Raw genomic sequence first — 18,841 nt, forward strand, 5'->3', positions numbered from 1 at the left:
GTAATAGCCGCTGGCTCAGCAGAAGACATGGGGACCAAATTGGACTCAACAAGAACCTTGCTGGTTCTGCTGCTGGAACGGGTCAGATGGAAGAGGAGGGAGAGACTCTATACACACACCTGGACAACAGAGACACACCTGGACACACCTGGACCAGAGGAGGCTGCTGGTCTCAAAGCTTCTTGTAAAAACAGAAAAATTAGTTATTAATGAAATTCAAATATTTAAATAAATTCCTTATAAAACTGAATGTTGGCTCCAACTCAGTGCTGATAGAACCATCAGAACCCAGCCTCTAACCATCTGAACCATTTGAACTTTAAACACCTGGCAGATGTAAACTTGTCTCCCCCTGCTGGCAGATATAATCATTACACCTACGCTGTGACGTCATCGGTTCCTCCATGTTTTCCTTCCGTTTTTATTAGATCTTCTTCTGTGGTTCTGATCCGGATGTTCTTTAAGGATTCTGGGTCTGATGATTTATTAAAATGATTTCATGTCCATCCATCCATCAATATATTAATCTGTCCATCCATCCATCCATCCATCCATCAATATATTAATCTGTCCATCCATCCATCCATCCATCCATCAATATATTAATCTGTCCATCCATCCATCCATCCATCCATCAATATATTAATCTGTCCATCCATCCATCCATCCATCCATATATTAATCTGTCCATCCATCCATCCATCCATCCATCCATATATTAATCTGTCCATCCATCCATCCATCCATATATTAATCTGTCCATCCATCCATCCATCCATCCATATATTAATCTGTCCATCCATCTATCCATCAATATATTAATCTGTCCATCCATCCATCCATCCATCCATATATTAATCTGTCCATCCATCCATCCATCCATCCATATATTAATCTGTCCATCCATCCATCCATCCATCCATCCATATATTAATCTGTCCATCCATCCATCCTTCCAGAACTTTTAAAGTTGTTCTTCATGATTCTTATTCCTTCAGTTCTGTTGCTCTCAGATGATGGACTCCAGCCGTCTGTCTGTCCATCGTTGATCCATCAGGTTTTTCCTCTGAAATGTTTCTTGGTTCTGGTTCAGTAAAGACATCAGCTATGCTAACACTAGCTGTGCTAACAGTAGCTGTGCTAACACTAGCTATAACACTAGCTCTGCTCAGGTTGTCATGGCAACACATTGGAGCAAAACGCCTCATCGTCTCAATCTACATCTTTAGTTCCCATCAGAACTCTGGATCGTTTTAATCCAAAAATTCTTTGATTATTCAGTTTTATTTTTCACTGCAGCTTCATGAACTTTTATTATTTTTATATTCTGGTTGTTTTCTGTTGACTCAGGAGATTTCAGTCACAAACTTTAATGTTTTAAAACAGAACAACTTCACACCAACATGAACCTAAAATTAATTTCACTGTATGATACAGAAATTTATTTATGTATCTGGAGAATATCATGAATATTTAATCAGCAGAAACCAGCAGATCTTCTTGGTTTTCATTGAACCTGTTGATCCTCAGAGATACTAAAGACTGAATGATGGACGAGATGATCCAGAGCGAGCAGGTCACCACTGTTCACACTGTGTGTGTGTGTGCGTGTGTGTGTGTGTGTGTGAACCATGTATTTAATACTTTGTGGGAACTGAAGCCTGAACCCCATGAGGGCAAAAAGCTGTTTTTGTGTTGGGGGTTCAGTTCAGGACCAAGACGTGATTTGACTTCTGGTTCTAGAAATGAATGGAGGTCAAAGGAAAAACCCAAAGACAGAAGAGCAAACATGGCTGGATGAGTGGCATTCATCTGTGTGTGCGTGTGTGTGTTGTGTCTCTATTTGTGTGTGTAGGTGTGTGTGTGTTATGCATTAGTGTGTGTGTAGGTGTGTGTTATGTAGGGGTGTGTGTAGGTGTGTGTGTGTTGTGTCTCTATTTGTGTGTGTAGGTGTGTGTTATGTAGGGGTGTGTGTTATGTATTAGTGTGTGTGTAGGTGTGTGTGTTATGTAGGGGTGTGTGTAGGTGTGTGTGTGTTGTGTCTCTATTTGTGTGTGTAGGTGTGTGTGTGTTATGTATTAGTGTGTGTGTAGGTGTGTGTGTGTTATGTAGGGGTGTGTGTAGGTGTGTGTGTGTTGTGTCTCTATTTGTGTGTGTAGGTGTGTGTTATGTAGGGGTGTGTGTTATGTATTAGTGTGTGTGTAGGTGTGTGTTATGTAGGGGTGTGTGTAGGTGTGTGTGTGTTGTGTCTCTATTTGTGTGTGTAGGTGTGTGTTATGTAGGGGTGTGTGTTATGTATTAGTGTGTGTGTAGGTGTGTGTGTTATGTAGGGGTGTGTGTTATGTATTAGTGTGTGTGTAGGTGTGTGTTATGTAGGGGTGTGTGTAGGTGTGTGTGTGTTGTGTCTCTATTTGTGTGTGTAGGTGTGTGTTATGTAGGGGTGTGTGTTATGTATTAGTGTGTGTGTAGGTGTGTGTTATGTAGGGGTGTGTGTAGGTGTGTGTGTGTTGTGTCTCTATTTGTGTGTGTAGGTGTGTGTTATGTAGGGGTGTGTGTTATGTATTAGTGTGTGTGTAGGTGTGTGTGTTATGTAGGGGTGTGTGTTATGTATTAGTGTGTGTGTAGGTGTGTGTTATGTAGGGGTGTGTGTAGGTGTGTGTGTGTTGTGTCTCTATTTGTGTGTGTAGGTGTGTGTGTGTTATGTATTAGTGTGTGTGTAGGTGTGTGTGTTATGTATTAGTGTGTGTGTAGGTGTGTGTGTTATGTATTAGTGTGTGTGTAGGTGTGTGTGTGCCGGATGCTCCACACGTCTCCATTCAGAGCGTTGGCCGCCCCCTGTAGCGTCCAGGTGAACAGAGCCAGCTGCCGTCTGAAGCGGTTCTCGTCGAAGCGTCCGGGGTCAGAGGTCAGCAGGGTCAGATGCTCAGTGAGCGCGCTCAGTGTGTGGTTGCCCCGCCCATGGATCACATGACGGAACGGTGTCTCCATCGCCGACACGTACTGAGACAGGAAGTAGTACTCCACCTGGAGGCAGGGGGAAAGGTCAGAGGTCATAGATCTGTCTGTTGTGATGAACCTCTGATAAACTTTATGATGCTGATGTCTTCATGCTGGGTCCTTCTGTCTGGGTATCGACTGATATGATGAGTTTTCAGTTCTCATGTTCATAATGAACCACAGCCTTTCATCAGAGCTGATGAACTTTATTTCTGGGTTTCAGACGAAGCAGCACCGAGGCGACACAGTGCAGATGGAGGGCAGGAAGTAAATGCAGCCCATTTATTTCTGCTGATCCAGCATCAAAAAGCCTAAAGTCTGAGTCCTGTACGGTTGTTCCAGCCGTTCTAATACAGAGAAAGATAAACGTTGTTTTCGTGTTTCTAAGGTAGTCGGTCACAAAGGAGTTAATTTTAAAAAACTTACTGAAAAAAGAGAAGAAAAGTGGATCAACAATGTACAGCTAAAAACAGGAGGTGTGAAAACTAACAACGCCAGAGTTTGCAGCGCCGAGTTTCTAACAGGTAACGATCCATCGTTTAAATTGTATTTTCAGATGTTTTATTGGATAGTTACTTAGAAAGACAAGCATTCATATGTAAAGTAAGATATTATTTTATGTCCTAGCTTGGCCAGGGTGTTGAGGGGATCAGATTTGGTGGCCTTAGGATCTCGTCTCTGCTTTTTGCAGATGATGTGGTCCTTTTGGCTTCATCAGATCGTGATCTGCAGCTCTCGCTGGAGCGGTTCGCAGCTGAGTGTGAAGCGGCCAGGATGAGGATCAGTGCCTCCAAATCCCAGGCCATCATGGTCTTGAGCCGGAAAAGGGTAGAGTGCCTTCTTTGGGTCAGGGGGGGTGTCCTGCCCCAAGTGGAGGAGTTCAAGTATCTCGGGATCTTGTTCACGAATGGGGGAAGAAGGGAGCGGGAGATCGACAGGCGGATTGGCGCAGCGTCTGCCGTCAAGCGGGCGCTGTACCAGTCCGTCGTGGTGAAGAGAGAGCTGAGCCAAAAAGCGAAGCTCTCGATTTACCGGTTGATCTACGTTCCCACCCTCATCTATGGTCATGAGCTTTGGGTCATGACCGAAAGAACGAGATCGCGGATACAAGCGGCCAAAATGGGTTTTCTCCAAGGCATAAGCAAACTAAGCAGCTGCTGAGGAACCCAGGGCCACCAAGGGGCCTCCTCAGTGGAGCTGATTTTTTTTAGTAATAATTTAATGTCATTATAATATCAAAAACACACAATTTCACTATGAATGATCAGTTTTAACAATAATATATATTTGATAATGTATGTAGAAATTATTTTATGGATAAAAAAAAAAGAATAAATTGGTCCTGGGCCCCCTGGTGGCCGCGGTAGGTACCGCACTCTTCCCTGGTACCATTAGCTGCCAGTCAGAACATCCAAAGGTCCAAAGCTCCGGTCAGAAGTTAAGTTAGCAAAACTATGTTTCAAAAAAGGAGAAAAGAAAGAGGAAGAATAAAACAAGCCAAGACAAATGTTTGTTTTAATGAGCCTTGGTAATGTTTTTAAAAAAGATTAGTAAAGCTGCTAACAGAACATTAGCTTGATAGCGACCTGGACCGGTCCAGTTCAGCAGTAAACATTTATGCTAGAGTTTAAACTTTAAATGTGTTGATTCTCATGGTGGCTCTGGATGTTTCTGAGCTATTTTGGCTTCAAACCGTTTTTAATAAGAATAATTAAAACTTGTCAATGTTTGACATTGTTAGCTAAATGTTTTTCCGTCAGGCTACAAGCTGCTACATGATGAGCTGCTCTATGTTGTTTGCTGCTGAGCAAAATCATTTAGTGGCTAAAAACATTATTTTTACATCAACTTCTAAGTTATGAGAAACTTCTGTTAAAATCATTTGAAGGCTCAGAATCAGTCCGGTACCGGTACCGGTCCACATTCTCAGGGGAGAAAGACTCACCTGGTATAAATTACATTTTTAACTATTGGAGTAACGCTTAAGAGAAATTAAAGAATGTCATGAATATGTGTGTATATGTTCCATCTTAAGTAGAGCTGCACCGATTGCAGTTTTCTGGCCGATGCCTGGTTACCGATATTTAAAAAGCCTGACCTGCTGATTTTGATTTTAATTTATATATTTTTTTGTCTGAAATGTCGCTATAGTAAAAAAGTCGGTGAGTTGTGTTAAGGAAATATGGATATTGGTGAGTGTTTAATATGGCTAATCTCATGCCATGTGCGTTTAAGAGATAAACATTCCTATTTGGACAAATGTTAAGCAGAGATAAACATTCTCCTGGCAGGGCTGTAACTTAGAGCAGCCACAAAACACTATTCTCTTGAAAGGCGTTAAATTAGCAGGCCATAAATAATATCTTCCCCTGCCTAGAGGTCGAAGGTTGGGGGTTTCCCAGGGGCTCTGAGCTGCATCTGGAGTGGATCACAGATTTCGAATCTGGGAAACATCTATGTTTAATTTCGGATACACCTTTTAAATATTGTTCGTGATAAGGCAAAGATTCAAATCTTGGGAGATGCTGAGTCCAAAGGAGTAAAATAGGTTTTGTGAAATTAACTTATAACTTTAACAACTAAAATGACTCTTGAGTTTTGTCATTAAAACTTAGGGGAAGGTTTACGTTTTTCCAAGGTGGCTCTCTGATTGGTTAAACTACGGAACGCCTTTGTTGCATAAATTAAAATACGGAAACACCTCTTTTGTTTAAGACGAAGTGTAAAGAGAAAGAGAGAGAGTTTTTTCCATCTTTTTCTCCACATGGGCGCCTTTGTCTGTCTGTGTGTTTCGTGTTTGTTTTTGTCTCTCCTTGTCTGTTGTTATTTTGTGAGAAAAATGCATATCTCTGTATCTCTGCAGCTTTGTTCTTCATTGCTTTGTTTATGAATTAAACTCTGTGAGCTGTGACGTCAACACGCCTTGTTAGTTTCGTTTTACAGCTGGCCGCTGCTCGCCGAGAAGAACCCGGCTGTGTTAAGGAAGAGACGAGCCAAACGTTTTGTTCAAAGTTTTAATAAAAAATACTTCCTTAATAGTTGGTAACAATGGGGTGAATATTGTAAACACAGACATTGTGGACATGATCTGTGAAACAGAGTCTGATCTTTATGTCCTATCTTTATGCGCTGCTCTCTGGATTCATGGACTTTGTCTGTTTTATCAAACAAATTATTTTAATCTACATAAATTATAAGAAACATCTTACAGACAACTGACGTACCTCAAAGTAACCATGTTTGACCACAAACAGTGACTTGTCTGCCAACTTCTAGGTAACCATGGCGACAATAAACAAACGGCAAAAGCACCGTTACAGGTTTCTCGTGGCCTCTCCCTCTTTAGAAAAACTACACAGTATAAAAAACATTAGCTAAGCTAAGAAAATAATCAGAGTAGTTAACTGGGCCTATTTAGTTACAAAGGAAATATTTTTTTGTTGTTTAGACGTTTGTTTACGGAAATGCACAGAACTGGCCACAAAGTTAAGAAGTTATGCTCGTAAATTTACCTTATTATTATTATTTTTAATTCTTACCTGTGAAAGGTAAAGGCAGTGGCTCCACTTTGTACTGTACAATTGGAGCCAAATATGTGTAGTTTTGGTTTTTGGTCACTAGATGGGGCTGTGGCCTCCAGGTGACAGGTAGTTGACAGGTGTTGAAGGTCATACAAGTTTTTGACCTCTGTGGTGAAGTCATTGTTAACAATGTGGCCGTGTATCATGGAATAAATGGATTTGTTCACAAATGGTTCATCTGACTGGAACAAATTTGTAATTTGGACAAGAAGATATTTGGGATTAACTTTACACACGATCAACAACATTAACCACTCAGTGCATCATAACTAAGCAGCAACGCTTAACTAGTGCAGTATTAAACTGGCTAGTATAGTAAACATATTCATGCCTATTGTCCAATCAGCGATTTCTCAGGTCTCACACTGGAACATACCTCTTCTATTTTGTTAAGGTAGCAGTTTTGAATTTGTTGAAGTGGTTTGCACCTCAGGGCCACCGTAGGTTCAACTTCTTCTGCTTCAGAACTGAGCTGCCTACAAAAATAACTTCCTCTCAGTGCCCCTAGTGGACAACTGCAGTACAACATGCACATAGATAACGCTAAACAGGAAGTGACAGAACAACTTAGAGCCTTTCAAAACAAATGAGAAAACATGAACACAACTCAGAATAACTCAAAGACAAGTTAAGATGAGAGCATGCTTTAACAGTTACCTTCATGCTGCTGGTATTTTTCCCTCCATGATGTTTTTACCTTCATGATCCTGGTGTTGTAGAGCCGGGCGGTGTTCAGGTCGTGCAGGTCGCTGTAGTCGATGGCTCTCTGCAGAGTCTCTGCTGCCCGGCTGTAATCTCCTCTGGCGCTGAAGAGCCACTGAGGAGAGACGCCTCTGGACTGACAGAGGACAGAGAGGACAGAGACTGGCTAGGAGACCAGCTGAGAGACCAGCTGATGGACCCCACCTGTCCTCTACCTGTCCTACCTGCAGCTCAGCTGAGTGCTTGTTGAGGTGAGCACTGAACTGCAGCACCGTCTGAGCGTAGGAAGTGATGCGTAGAGGCAGGATGTGGTCATGGACCAGTCGCAGCACCATCTCCCCCACCAGCTCCGCCAGGCTCCGCCCAGTGACCCCCAGACGACCCCCCAGCACCTCCTGGAGGCGAGGGACGGTGTCCAGCGGCGTGTTGAGGAACGGATAGGGTCTGTCCTGGAGGACGAGAGACAGACCAGGTTCTGCTGGCTCTAGCTCTATGGTTCAATGACCTGACAGCCATTATTGTTCTGATTGACCAGAACCGGGCCTTTCTGGGTCCAAGCCGTTCGTTACAGAACCTTACCTCAGTGAACCTCAGCTCCATGGCAGGAACTCCAGCAAACGCAGTGAAGCTGTAGGCGCCGCTGTTCAGGTAGAGTGGTTTCATGCTGAGGAGAGACGCAGCAGTTAGCCTGTAGCTAGCCTGTCGGCCATCTTGTCTAGAGGACTAGAGCTCTGATTGGTTCCTCACATCCTCCAGCTGCCTCCATCTCTCTCAGCCTGGCTGTAGATGGTCTGACCTGCATGTTTAGGATGCTCCACCTGCAGAAACCCAGGAACAGGCGACACCTGCTGGCTGGATGTGGAACTACATCCAACATTATTACAGGGTTATTATAGATCAGGGGTGGATAACTGCTCTAGAGCTGCCATCCTGCAACTTTTAGCTGCATCTCTGCTGCAAATCAGTCAAATACCTGAATCCTCTCAGCAGCACCAGCTCAGATCTGCTGAAGCCGAGTAACAAGATGTTCATTTGGCCCAACTTTCTGGAGGACTTGGACCTGAATTATACTGAGGAATCAAACTAACATTTCTGATCTGAACAGATCAAGAGTTGAAGGAGTCCAGGTACAGATCCCTGTGGATCCCTGTGGATCTCTGTGTTTCATCTGTAAACCTTTAAATCCTGGTTCACATGGTGAGATGTTGATGCTGTTTCTACCAGTTTCCTCTTTCTGAGGATCTTAAGGACGATTATTAAATGGCTCCAGACCAGATATCAAAATGTTTCCTTTGGATGAAGGAGAATTCAGATGAATGGAAGAAAAACACGGAGAGGAATCCACAACACGTTGATAAAACTGCGGCCATGACAGACCAGAGAGTCTGGTGGACTTAAAAAAAATATCAGCATCAGGTTGGTTTTCTCTGAATTTGTTGTTTCTTGTGTTTAATGAGGACAATTTACCATAAATAAAGTTAATTATTGATTGATACTGATATTGATTGAATTAAAGTTTTGGGAGATTGAAATCAGTTCATGTGTTTGAACACCAAACACTGTAAAACCAAACCTGTTAGAGCTGAGATGATTATCATCATGTCTCTGGTTTTTAAATTTAAACATTTTAAACTCTACAGTCTGAACCAGAGGAACCGTTTCCTGTTCACCTGTCTGATGGCCGCGTCCAGCAGGTCGACCAGCAGAGGACTGGTGGAGGCCGACAGGTGATCATCACCTGGTGAACAACAGATCCTGTTACCTCTGATTGGCTGAGAGGAACACCAAGCCCTCTGATTGGCTCAGTTACCCATGATGGCCTGATCCAGACTGAAGTAGGCCACGGCTTTTAGGTGCAGCATGGACAGGTAACCCTGGGGGTCAGAGGTCACAGTCAGGTAGAGTTCAGGTCAGCAGCAGGTAGAAAGGGATTCTGGGAAAAACCTCGAGCCATTCCGTCGCTCCGACGTTCCCGAAGTCTCCGGCATCCCAGCTGACGAAAAGCAGACTGCGCCGCGGACTGAAACCTGGAAGCATCAGCAGGAACAAGAACAGGAAGTTCACCTGTCCAGGTGAGTCAGAGACAGGAAGGAAACAGGAAGTTCACCTGTCCAGGTGAGCCTTACCGTTCTTCACCATGGCGGTGAAGGTTCTGGCCAGCTCCAGCAGGACGGCGGTTCCGACTCCAGACTTCACGGCTCCTGGACCCAGAGAGTCTCTCTGGGCTCCCAGTATGACGTACTGGTCTGGGTCAGAGGTCACTGGTTTACACCTGGAGGCTTCACCTGGCGGTGTGATGATGTCAGAGCGTACCTGGCTCTCGGCCCTCCAGGGAGGAGAAGATGTTGTTGAGCAGAACCGGAGTCATCAGGTTCTGGACCGACAGCCGGACTCTCCGACCAGAACCGAAGTCCGGACCGAGAACGCAGCGGACGTACGGCAGCCGCCCTCTCCAAGATGGCGGACAGGGAGGACCCGACAGCTGGCTGAGGGAGAGAGGAGGGCAGACAGGTAGCAGCTGAACACCTGAGGGGGCGGGGCCTAACTGAGGGGCGTGTCCTACCTGAGCAGCTTGGCGGCTACAGTAGCGGTGATTGGCAGCGCCGGGATCAGCGGGAGGCCGGAGGACGGGATGGGAGGGAACCGGGACAGATTGAAGGAGGGGAAGCCGGGGGTGAAGGGGTCACCTGAGCCCAGGTGGACCTACAGGGAGAGAAGCTGATTGGTCAGCAGCTCAGGTGAGTCTAAGGTTAGTTCAGGTTTATCTCAGGTTGTCTAAGGTGAGTCTCAGGTGTGATCAGGTGATCCTCAAGTTTCTCTCTCTGTTACATGTTCAGACACGGCGGTGTGAGCGTTCAGTCCGAGGCGCCGGGGGTCCTGCGGCAGGTCGGCGGGGTCAGGGTAGATCAGAGCTCCGCCCCCTCCGTTCCTCTCAGCCAACCGGACCTTCTCGGCAAAGCTGACTCCGCCCCCGACCCGCATCACCACCAGGTGACCGGCCGCCGACACGCCGACGCTCCTCAGCCAGTTGAAGTCCTCTGGACGGCCGTAGTGGGCGTAGACCACGCCCCCCTGTGGACGGACAGGTGAGTGGGTCTGTGGTTGCCATGGAGACCAGCACTTCCTGTCCACCTACCGTGTAGTTTCCTGTGGCGCTGTAGGGACAGTAATCAGACGGGTTCAGAGGAATCTGTTCAGAAACCCGACCTGCAGAATCCACCAGGTGGAGGGAACTGGTGAGGGACCTGGAGGGACAGGAGACCAGTATAGACCAGTAACATGCTGGGAAGACTGCACTGTAAAAAATATCCATATATTTAACGATGTTAAACAGTAAAATTGTGGCAGGAATAAAACGTAAGCTAGGAAATAATTTAAAAATGTTGATTTGACATGAAGTTGCTGTAAATAAATTAATATTTTGAAACAGTAATTTGTAGATTTTTTCTCATAAAAGTTTTTTTATGCTACCATAAAGCTCTCTCTCAGTGTTTTCTTTATCAGAAAAATGTTGTAAAGTTTATAACGGTCAAAAGTTGTGATTTTTACCTTTATTTGTTGAAAAATATCCAAGTTTTAATTGAACTGAACTGGTGATGAATACATGCTGTCATATGACATTGTGATTTGTGAAATATTTTTCACATTATTCATTTTTTAGTCAAGAAACATAAAGCACTTTACTCAGAATCTTGATTTGATCTTTTCAGGTTTTATCAGCTTCCTCCTGTTTGGTGATTTTTATTAAAGCATATTTTTCTTCTCTTTTGGATTATTTTGTTTATAAAGAACAAGGTGTGCAGCTATTAAATATATATTCTGTATAGCTCATAAATTCATGAGCTACAGGCAGCTAGCTGTCAGGCCTTCAGCTAGCTGCCTACATTATTGATTCAAATATATCTTATGATCCCAAAAGCATTAAAATAATAATCTGATGTTTTTCCTATTCATTCATACTTAAATAATATTTTGTATATATTTTTAAACAATAAAACTGAATGATTTTAACATTATCTTATCTGGAGCATCTTCACATTAAGGCGCCTGATTTGAAATGGGCCAATCAGCGCGCTCCGTCAGAGCAGATGACGTCATGCAGCGCCATATAAGTTTCGCTTTAAACTACGTCATCAATAATCTTCACTTTTACCAAGTTGTTCCTGTTTTCTAGGACTTAACCTCAACCAAACCTGGTCTTCAGTTACTTTGGTAAGAAAATAATCAAATAATATAAATTTTCTTATTTATTAACAGCTCTGTGTTGTAGACAGCGAAGGTGCAAATGCTAAGTCACATTAGCTTTAGCATTAAAAGTTAACCAGTTAGATTAAAATCAGTTTCTGGCCGTGAATGTTTCAGAAACATGTGGCTTAATGTAACCCGTCCTATAAATGTAGCTTCGTTTTAATGCTCTGGGTAAAATGTGGCCTGGATTTATCTGCCTTTTCTGATCCCAGGCTAGTTTTAACTTAGCTAACCTCACAGCTGTGTCATTTCTAAGATGTATTATTCAACATATATGGAGAATCGGTTTAGTTCCTGGAAGGTTATATGTTTCATCACAGACTGCCTCGCAATAAATCTTGTGTTTTTAAATGTGACGCCGCCTGCTGTCATGGGGTGGAACTGCAGTGATGGACAATATTCTGTGTCAGTGTTTTCTGTCTTTAAAAAGTGATCCATAAAGCAATCACTCATACATAGAGGCCTAACTGACCTCTATGTATGAACACAGGTCTACCCTCTATTCATATTTGTTGGTTAGAGTAACCCAAATACTCTAACCAGCCTCTAAATAGTTCACTTCATCAGCCTCAGGAGATGAAGTGAACTATTTTATTTTTCCAAATTACAGCACTGAGTGACGTTTCAAATGTTAAACTGCAAATGAAACACCTGAACTGGACCTGAATCACACACTGTATGTACAACAGGCAACAAAGAAAACATCATTTTTCCTTTATTATAGTTTCCTGATACTGTTATTAAATAAGCAAATGATCAAACCATAACAATCCATTAAAAGCACAATAAGAAACTTAATCATCATAACTAAATGTTCTGTACCATATCAGAGATGATTGAGGATGAAGAGACTTTGATTTCTGGTTCTTTAGGTTCTGATGGGTCTACAGTTCCTCTCCTGGTCCATTCTGTCTATCATGCCAGGGTTTCTCTCAGTGTATTATAAGCCTGGCAGCCCGCCATGCTTTCCTAGCCCCCGCCAGGCTAAGCGTTGTTTGTTTATGTTTTTAGGAAAATAAAAGTTTTTTTAAAAAATCACTTAATTTTATTTTTTTTAAGCCGGATTGCGAGCGTGTTGCTCTGAGCATTTCAGTAACATACCAGATTTATTCCTAAAGAATATGTTTATAATCGATAGATTTATAGTTTATGTATTTAAAGTTGGCAGCCTGTGGACCAATCAGCTGGCGCCTTGTGCTGCTTTACCTCAGCGTTGATCGCTCGCCTCCTTTCACTCAAACTTTCCATTTTGTTTTCTGTCATATTTTTCTTAATATTAATAACTTTATCAAGTATTTTTATGTTCTTAATATTGTCAGGATCCATCTTCCAGATTGTTCATGTATCTTTATTGGTGTAAATAACTGACATTGATCCCTCAGTAAAAGTTTGAATTATTATTTTTATTTTATGCTCAGGTTGAGGATCAGACTGTTGCTATGGTAACAATCTGATCAGTGACCTCATCGCCGCCTTCAGCTCTTCCTGATGTTGACGTCTTTAATGTTCATCATCCTGAGGAGCAACGGTTGATTCTGGAGTTCATTTCTGTTTTTATTCTATTTGTAATTATCCAGTTTCTCAGTTTCATATTCCATCTTAGGTTGTTAATTTTCTCCATAAAGGTGTTTATTTTCCATAAATCCTCAGAGATCAACGTTCAACCCAAGAAGAAGAAAGTTTCCTCAGTCCAGCCCAGATCCTCAGTGAGTCACAAACTCTGGATGTTTTAATTGTTCAATCAGTTTATTAAACTTCTGAATATCAGCAGAAAGATTTTAACAAACTTCAAATTTATACTAATCTGAAGTTTGTTTGTGAAAGTCAGATTCACAAATCATATTTTCATAAATAAGCTTTGTGAAAATGTCTGTTCAATATTTTGCTTCACTGTTACAGAAGTTTCTTAGATTAGTTTTCATACAGTATTTAAAATGTGATCATCTAATGGTGTAAAATATAAAATATATAGCTGGCATTTTATGAACCAAAATATTTCTGTAAAGGTTTTTCTTTTATTATATGAAGATGTAGTTTAACTTTACTGCACAGTTAATTTTATTTAAAAAAAAGTTGAGGTAAAATTATTCCTTTAATTCAGATTTAATTGAAATAGAACAAATGTTTATTTTTTATAACTTCATTTGCATATTTCAAAAAAGAAACATTGATCATATTTTAGTATTTTTATAGAGAACAGCACCAATAAAGTTCTCAAAGTTACAGGAAGTGAATTATTTGCCACAGTTGATGTAAAATATGTCAAACAATTTTGTCTGACAGTGAAAATGTTAATATTTGATGTTTACAACTTTAAAGATAGTAAATAAAATACTTTCTGGAATGAAAGGTGGATATTAGTGTTACATTTCTATGTTTTAATAAATGAATGCAACTAAGAGAAAAAGGTTTAATATCTGACAAAAATAACTCAACATCCATCCATCCATCCATTGTCTGTTCACCCTTGTCCCTAATGGGGTCGGGAGGGTTGCTGGTGCCCATCTCCAGCTACGTTCCAGGCGGGAGGCGGGGTACACCCTGGACAGGTCGCCAGTCCGTCGCAGGGCAACACAAAGACATACAGGACAAACAACCATTCACACACACACACACACCTAGGGAGAATTTAGATAGACCAATTAACCTGACAGTCATGGTTTTGGACTGTGGGAGGAAGCCGGAGTACCCGGAGAGAACCCACACATGCACAGGGAGAACATGCAAACTCCATGCAGAAAGACCCCGGCCGGGAATCGAACCCAGGACCTTCTTGCTGCAAGGCAACAGTGCTACCAACTGCGCCACTGTGCAGCCCCAATAACTCAACATGTAAAAATTAATTATATTCATGAAATGAGGATATTAATAATTTATTCTGAAATAACCAGCAAATTGTGATCATATTTTATCAGGTAAACTCTTTGATTAAAGTTCCTGATAAATTTGTTTTTCTGAAATTACTATTTATGATTATTATTATTACTAATAAACTGCAAAACATTTTTTTCATAGGAAATTTTACAGAATAAAAGTGTATTTTATTATTTTTGGTTTTTTACAGGAAAAATGTTTTTGTTTCACAAAGTGAATTTTAAAAGTCATTTTCTTGTTTATTTTAGTTTGTTTAGACATTTTATTTTACAGTGAAACATTGTAAACATTGTAACCAGATTTAACTGAAAAAAGAACAACAGCTGAGCAAAGAAAAATGTTTTATCTGTAATTATGTTAATATGGAAACTCTTTGCTGCCTGCCGGCGTTTTACTGTAAAATCTACGTGTTTTTTTACAGTGTGGAAATGACACTGTAAAATCAGAACCTGAGTTGCCTGGTTCTGGTTCTGGTTCTGGTTCAGACCAGCTGCAGGTTTTTATCTCCATGGAGACGGACCAGACAGAACCTCCTCAGATTCTCTATCTTATTATCTACTATAATAAATATAACATAATTTCTAACTGAACACATCAGATTTATTGGAGAAAATGTTCATTGGATGATTTACAATAAATAATTTTAATAGTTAAAATATGATCAGTATTTAAGGGATAGTTTACCACTGCAGATGAAATGTGATTAACTTTATATTTATATCCCTATGAACCTGATTTCCACCATCTGAGACACAGAGAATAAATAAACATTTATGACAAAAAGTCATTTATGACTCTAGAGCAGCCAGACTGATATTTATAACAGGATGTGGCTTCAAGGACTTCCTGTGTCTGTGGATGTTTAGTGGATGAATCTCAGTTTTAGATAAATCGCAGCACAGACTGGATGTTTCTTCCTTATTGTTACTGGACCTAAACAGTAACCAGTTGATCTAAATGATCCTCATTCAGATTCATAGTTTTACTGAAACTAAACATGTTTAGCATCACGGCTCTGAATCCTGCTAATAATCTAACTAGATTTAATCTAAAGCCTGATCATGATAACCAGGTTCAACATCATGAGGCTGAAAACACAAAGCAGCTGAACTTTGACCTGAACATGAACTGGATGAACTGGATGAACTGGGATCCAGTTAAAGACTGGAGGAGTTTCACTGTGTCTGTTCTGAACCTTTAGCTCTACATACATGTATAATCTGGTGTTTGCATCACTGCTAACATGTTTTTGTTTATGACATCATCATCATCATATGATTCAGACGTCAATATTAATGAAGTTTAATTTGTATAAAACATTTCAGCAGCAAAACATTTCAAAGATTTACATCATAAAAACATAAAACAGAACCAACAATAAAACATGACATAAAGTCAAGTTTCATCATTAAATTGATTATTGATTACGTTTCAAATAAAACTCTAACAGCTGGTTTTTAGTTCATATTTAGAGGATCTCAGTGTTTCAGCTGTTTTACAGTTTTCTGTAAGTTTGTTCCAGATCTGTGGTGCATAGAAGCTGAAAGCTGCTTCTTCTTGTTTGGTTCTGGTTCTGATGCAGAGCAGAACCAGAACCTGAGGGGTGTGGAAGGTTGCTATGACGACAGCAGAAGGTTCTGATCCGTTCAGTGATTTATAAATTAACAGGATTTAAAGTTTAGTTTTGATTCATTTCCACATTCTGTCATGTTTCCTTCCTCTCTGCGTAGATTTAGGATTATTGACCCAAACCCTTCATGTTCTCTAGAGTTCAGCTTGGTGGGTCGATCTTTCATTCATAAACTTTTCTTTATGAACCTGTTGCACCAGGTCCTGGAAAATCATACTGAAGGTCATGGAGAGTCTTGGAAAAGTCCTGGAATGTTTTTCTAACATTGCAGGACTTCATGAACCTTCAACCATCAGGAGAACCTCAGTGATCCGGACCGGCCTGATCAGTTAGTGGGTCCATCTAGAACCTGAAGGGATGTCCTGTCACCATGGCAACCGTACCAAATCCAGAGGGTTGGTTCTGGAGTCTGTTGTGGTAAAAACTTTAAACTTGTGAATATTTTCTGTTCTAACTTAGAAAAAATGAATTTTGTTTCATGGAAAGATGAAGAGGAACCAGAAAGTTATTGATTTATTCTGTAAGAGTTTCTACTGGACTGGACCGGTTCTGTGAGGTTCTGGTTCTGGGTTTGAGGAGTGTAAAGGCTTCAGTCTGTCCTTTTGGGTCCGGCTTCAGTCTCTGAGCCTTCAGGGAACCTGAACTGAAACTCATCCTGTTGGTTCTGATTGTTTCTGTCTTTGAACAGGAAAATGTTCTGTCTAGTCAAAGTCAGTCGGTTCTGATCCAGTGGGTCATAAAGTCAGCAACATGATGAGATAAACCTGGTAGAGGAACTGGATCTGACCGGTTCTGCTGGGCAGACAGACCCCCCCCTCTCTCTGTCTCACCTGTCAGGTACCTGCAGCGTGGCGAACAGCGACTCGGTCCAGGTGTGATCCATCTGCAGCTTCCTGAACCGACCCAGAACCTCTGAGGCCAGAACCGTTCCCTCTGAAGAACCGGGAGGATGATCCGCTCTGCTGACCCGGCTGGAACGGAGACAGCCAATCAGAGGGCAGGGCTGGCCGACCTGCTGTTTCCATGGTAACCGTGTCTACCTGACGGTGCTGAGCAGATCTTCGTCCTGCAGCAGCCTCCTCATCATCTCCCTCAGCTCCCCCAGGTAAAGCTCCGCCCCTCCGTCTAAAGGTCGGTTAGCCCCGCCCCCAGGCTGTTGTGGCCCCGCCTCCTGGGAGCAGAGGCCCCGCCCCCTGAGCACAGCGAGGGCCAATAGGAACGCTGGTAGAGGACAACATGTCAGTCACATGACCAGACCAGGTGTTGTTCTGACCAGGTGATCTGTCTGATCTTACCTGCAGTGAAGGCCACGCCCCCACACACACCTAGCAACATGCAGCCTCTACTGTTACCATGGAGACGCCATAGCAGCCACCCTGTGACGTCACTGACAGGCCCCGCCTCCTCCAGACTAAGCTCCTCCCTCTGAGCTGCAGCTTCCTCCTCTTCATCAGACTAGAGAGAGAGAGAGAGCTGTTACCATGGTTACAGGACAGAGGGGGCGGGGCTATGCTCTGCAGGGAGTTACCTGAGTCAGGTGAGCCGTCAGAGTTCCCATGATGCACTGCAGGGAGGAGAACAGAACAGTGAACCCAGGTCATCCTGACCAGGAGGTCAAAGGTCAACCTTTATGATTCACCTGGTGGACTGTCAGGTGAATCATGGAGGGGTCAAAGGTCAACCATGATTCTGTCTCAGTCTGCAGCTGGTTCTGTAGGTGGAGGCTCAGGCATGCTGTGGGTCGGATCTGAACCAGAACCTGCTGGTCTCCATCTGGTTCTGGTTCTGGTTCTGGTTCCCTCATGGAGACACCTGGTCCAGTCTGTCAAGGTAACACCTGTCTGTCCTCTGATTGGACATGGAGAACCACCTGGTCACCTGGATGAGGTCAAAGTTCAGGACAGGAGATTTCATCTCTCCGTCTTCATGATGACATCATCCTGAAGCTGAGCCCTGATTGGCTGAGCACTGCAGCTTCAGCCTGAGGAGTTTCTGATGATCTGGACCCAGTCCAGGTGGTTCTGATCCATCAGCTGATGGTCTTTATATCAGATCAATAATCATTGATTATTTAATATTCTGTCAGCAGGAGGTCAAAGGTCATAAGGTCACCAGGTTAATGTAACCTGTACTAGAGAAACTGATATTGATTATTGATCATTAGACAAACTGACCATCAGACTGAGACCTGGTTCTGGTTCTGCTGGTTCTGTCCAGTTGGTCTTAATGACCCAATAATCTGTTTAGGTTCAGATTATCTGGTAGAATTTAGGATTATCATAATCCGTCCTGGACGGTTCTGATCCAGTTCAGCTCTGTGTCTACAGAACCACAGCAGAACCAGTCATCAGACTGTCAGGGTCCAGTCTGACTGGTTCTGGTTCTGGTCCAGATCTGAGCAGCAGCAGTTCCTCCTCCTGACCAGCAGGGGGAGAAATTCTCCACCTGTTTTAACAGAAACGTCTCAGTCGGTTCTTACCTTCAGATTGGACCCGGCTGCTTCCTGATCAGAACCAGACCTGCTCTGTTCGGGTCGGGCTGAGTTCTGCAGGGCGACCCGGCTCAGCCTGCTGTGATTGGCTGCTCAGAAGGTCAAAGGTCAGCAGGGTGTTTGATCAGCTAACTTTATTAACAGATCAGTAAACAGAGGCGGACCGGGTCCATACTGAGGTTCTGGAGTCTGAACAGGAACGGTTCTGACTGGACATGGGATCTATTCTACAGAACCAGAACCAGAGGAGGAGTTCTGCTGGGTCCAAGAACTAAAACATGAATCAGTTCTGTAATGGACCGGTTCTGGTCTGAGGTT

General features: G+C 42.6%; 1 protein-coding gene and 1 long non-coding RNA gene across 4 annotated transcripts; one reads left to right on the forward strand and one right to left on the reverse strand.

Annotated features, from left to right (window-relative positions):
* The first annotated feature begins 893 nt into the window (after positions 1–893).
* Positions 894–2,832, forward strand: LOC114140673 (uncharacterized). The gene is made up of 4 exons (XR_003594624.1): positions 894–1,608; positions 1,904–1,925; positions 2,061–2,083; positions 2,752–2,832. It is a non-coding gene; the product is annotated as an uncharacterized LOC114140673 (long non-coding RNA).
* Positions 2,675–18,636, reverse strand: tfr2 (transferrin receptor 2). Of its 3 annotated transcripts, none has more exons than XM_028010562.1 (19): positions 18,512–18,610; positions 17,672–17,910; positions 17,561–17,596; positions 17,328–17,487; positions 17,073–17,253; positions 16,863–17,003; positions 10,417–10,525; positions 10,110–10,352; positions 9,844–9,983; positions 9,594–9,766; positions 9,407–9,526; positions 9,225–9,307; positions 9,091–9,154; positions 8,951–9,018; positions 8,028–8,098; positions 7,860–7,944; positions 7,505–7,729; positions 7,276–7,416; positions 2,675–3,024 (listed from the first exon to the last, which is right to left on the reverse strand). In XM_028010562.1, exons 2-19 carry the CDS (start codon positions 17,834–17,836, stop codon positions 2,761–2,763), a joined length of 2,469 nt encoding a protein of 822 aa, XP_027866363.1. In that variant the 5' UTR covers positions 17,837–17,910; positions 18,512–18,610; the 3' UTR covers positions 2,675–2,760. The 3 variants fall into 3 exon arrangements, with proteins under 3 accessions (XP_027866363.1, XP_027866365.1, XP_027866364.1); XM_028010563.1 differs by having other exon boundaries at positions 2,783–3,024; positions 7,236–7,416; XM_028010564.1 differs by lacking the exon at positions 17,672–17,910 and having other exon boundaries at positions 18,512–18,636.
* Positions 18,637–18,841: the final 205 nt, after the last annotated feature.

Source organism: Xiphophorus couchianus, chromosome 24 (genome assembly GCF_001444195.1).
Source record: "Xiphophorus couchianus chromosome 24, X_couchianus-1.0, whole genome shotgun sequence".
Classification (NCBI taxonomy): domain Eukaryota; kingdom Metazoa; phylum Chordata; class Actinopteri; order Cyprinodontiformes; family Poeciliidae; genus Xiphophorus; species Xiphophorus couchianus.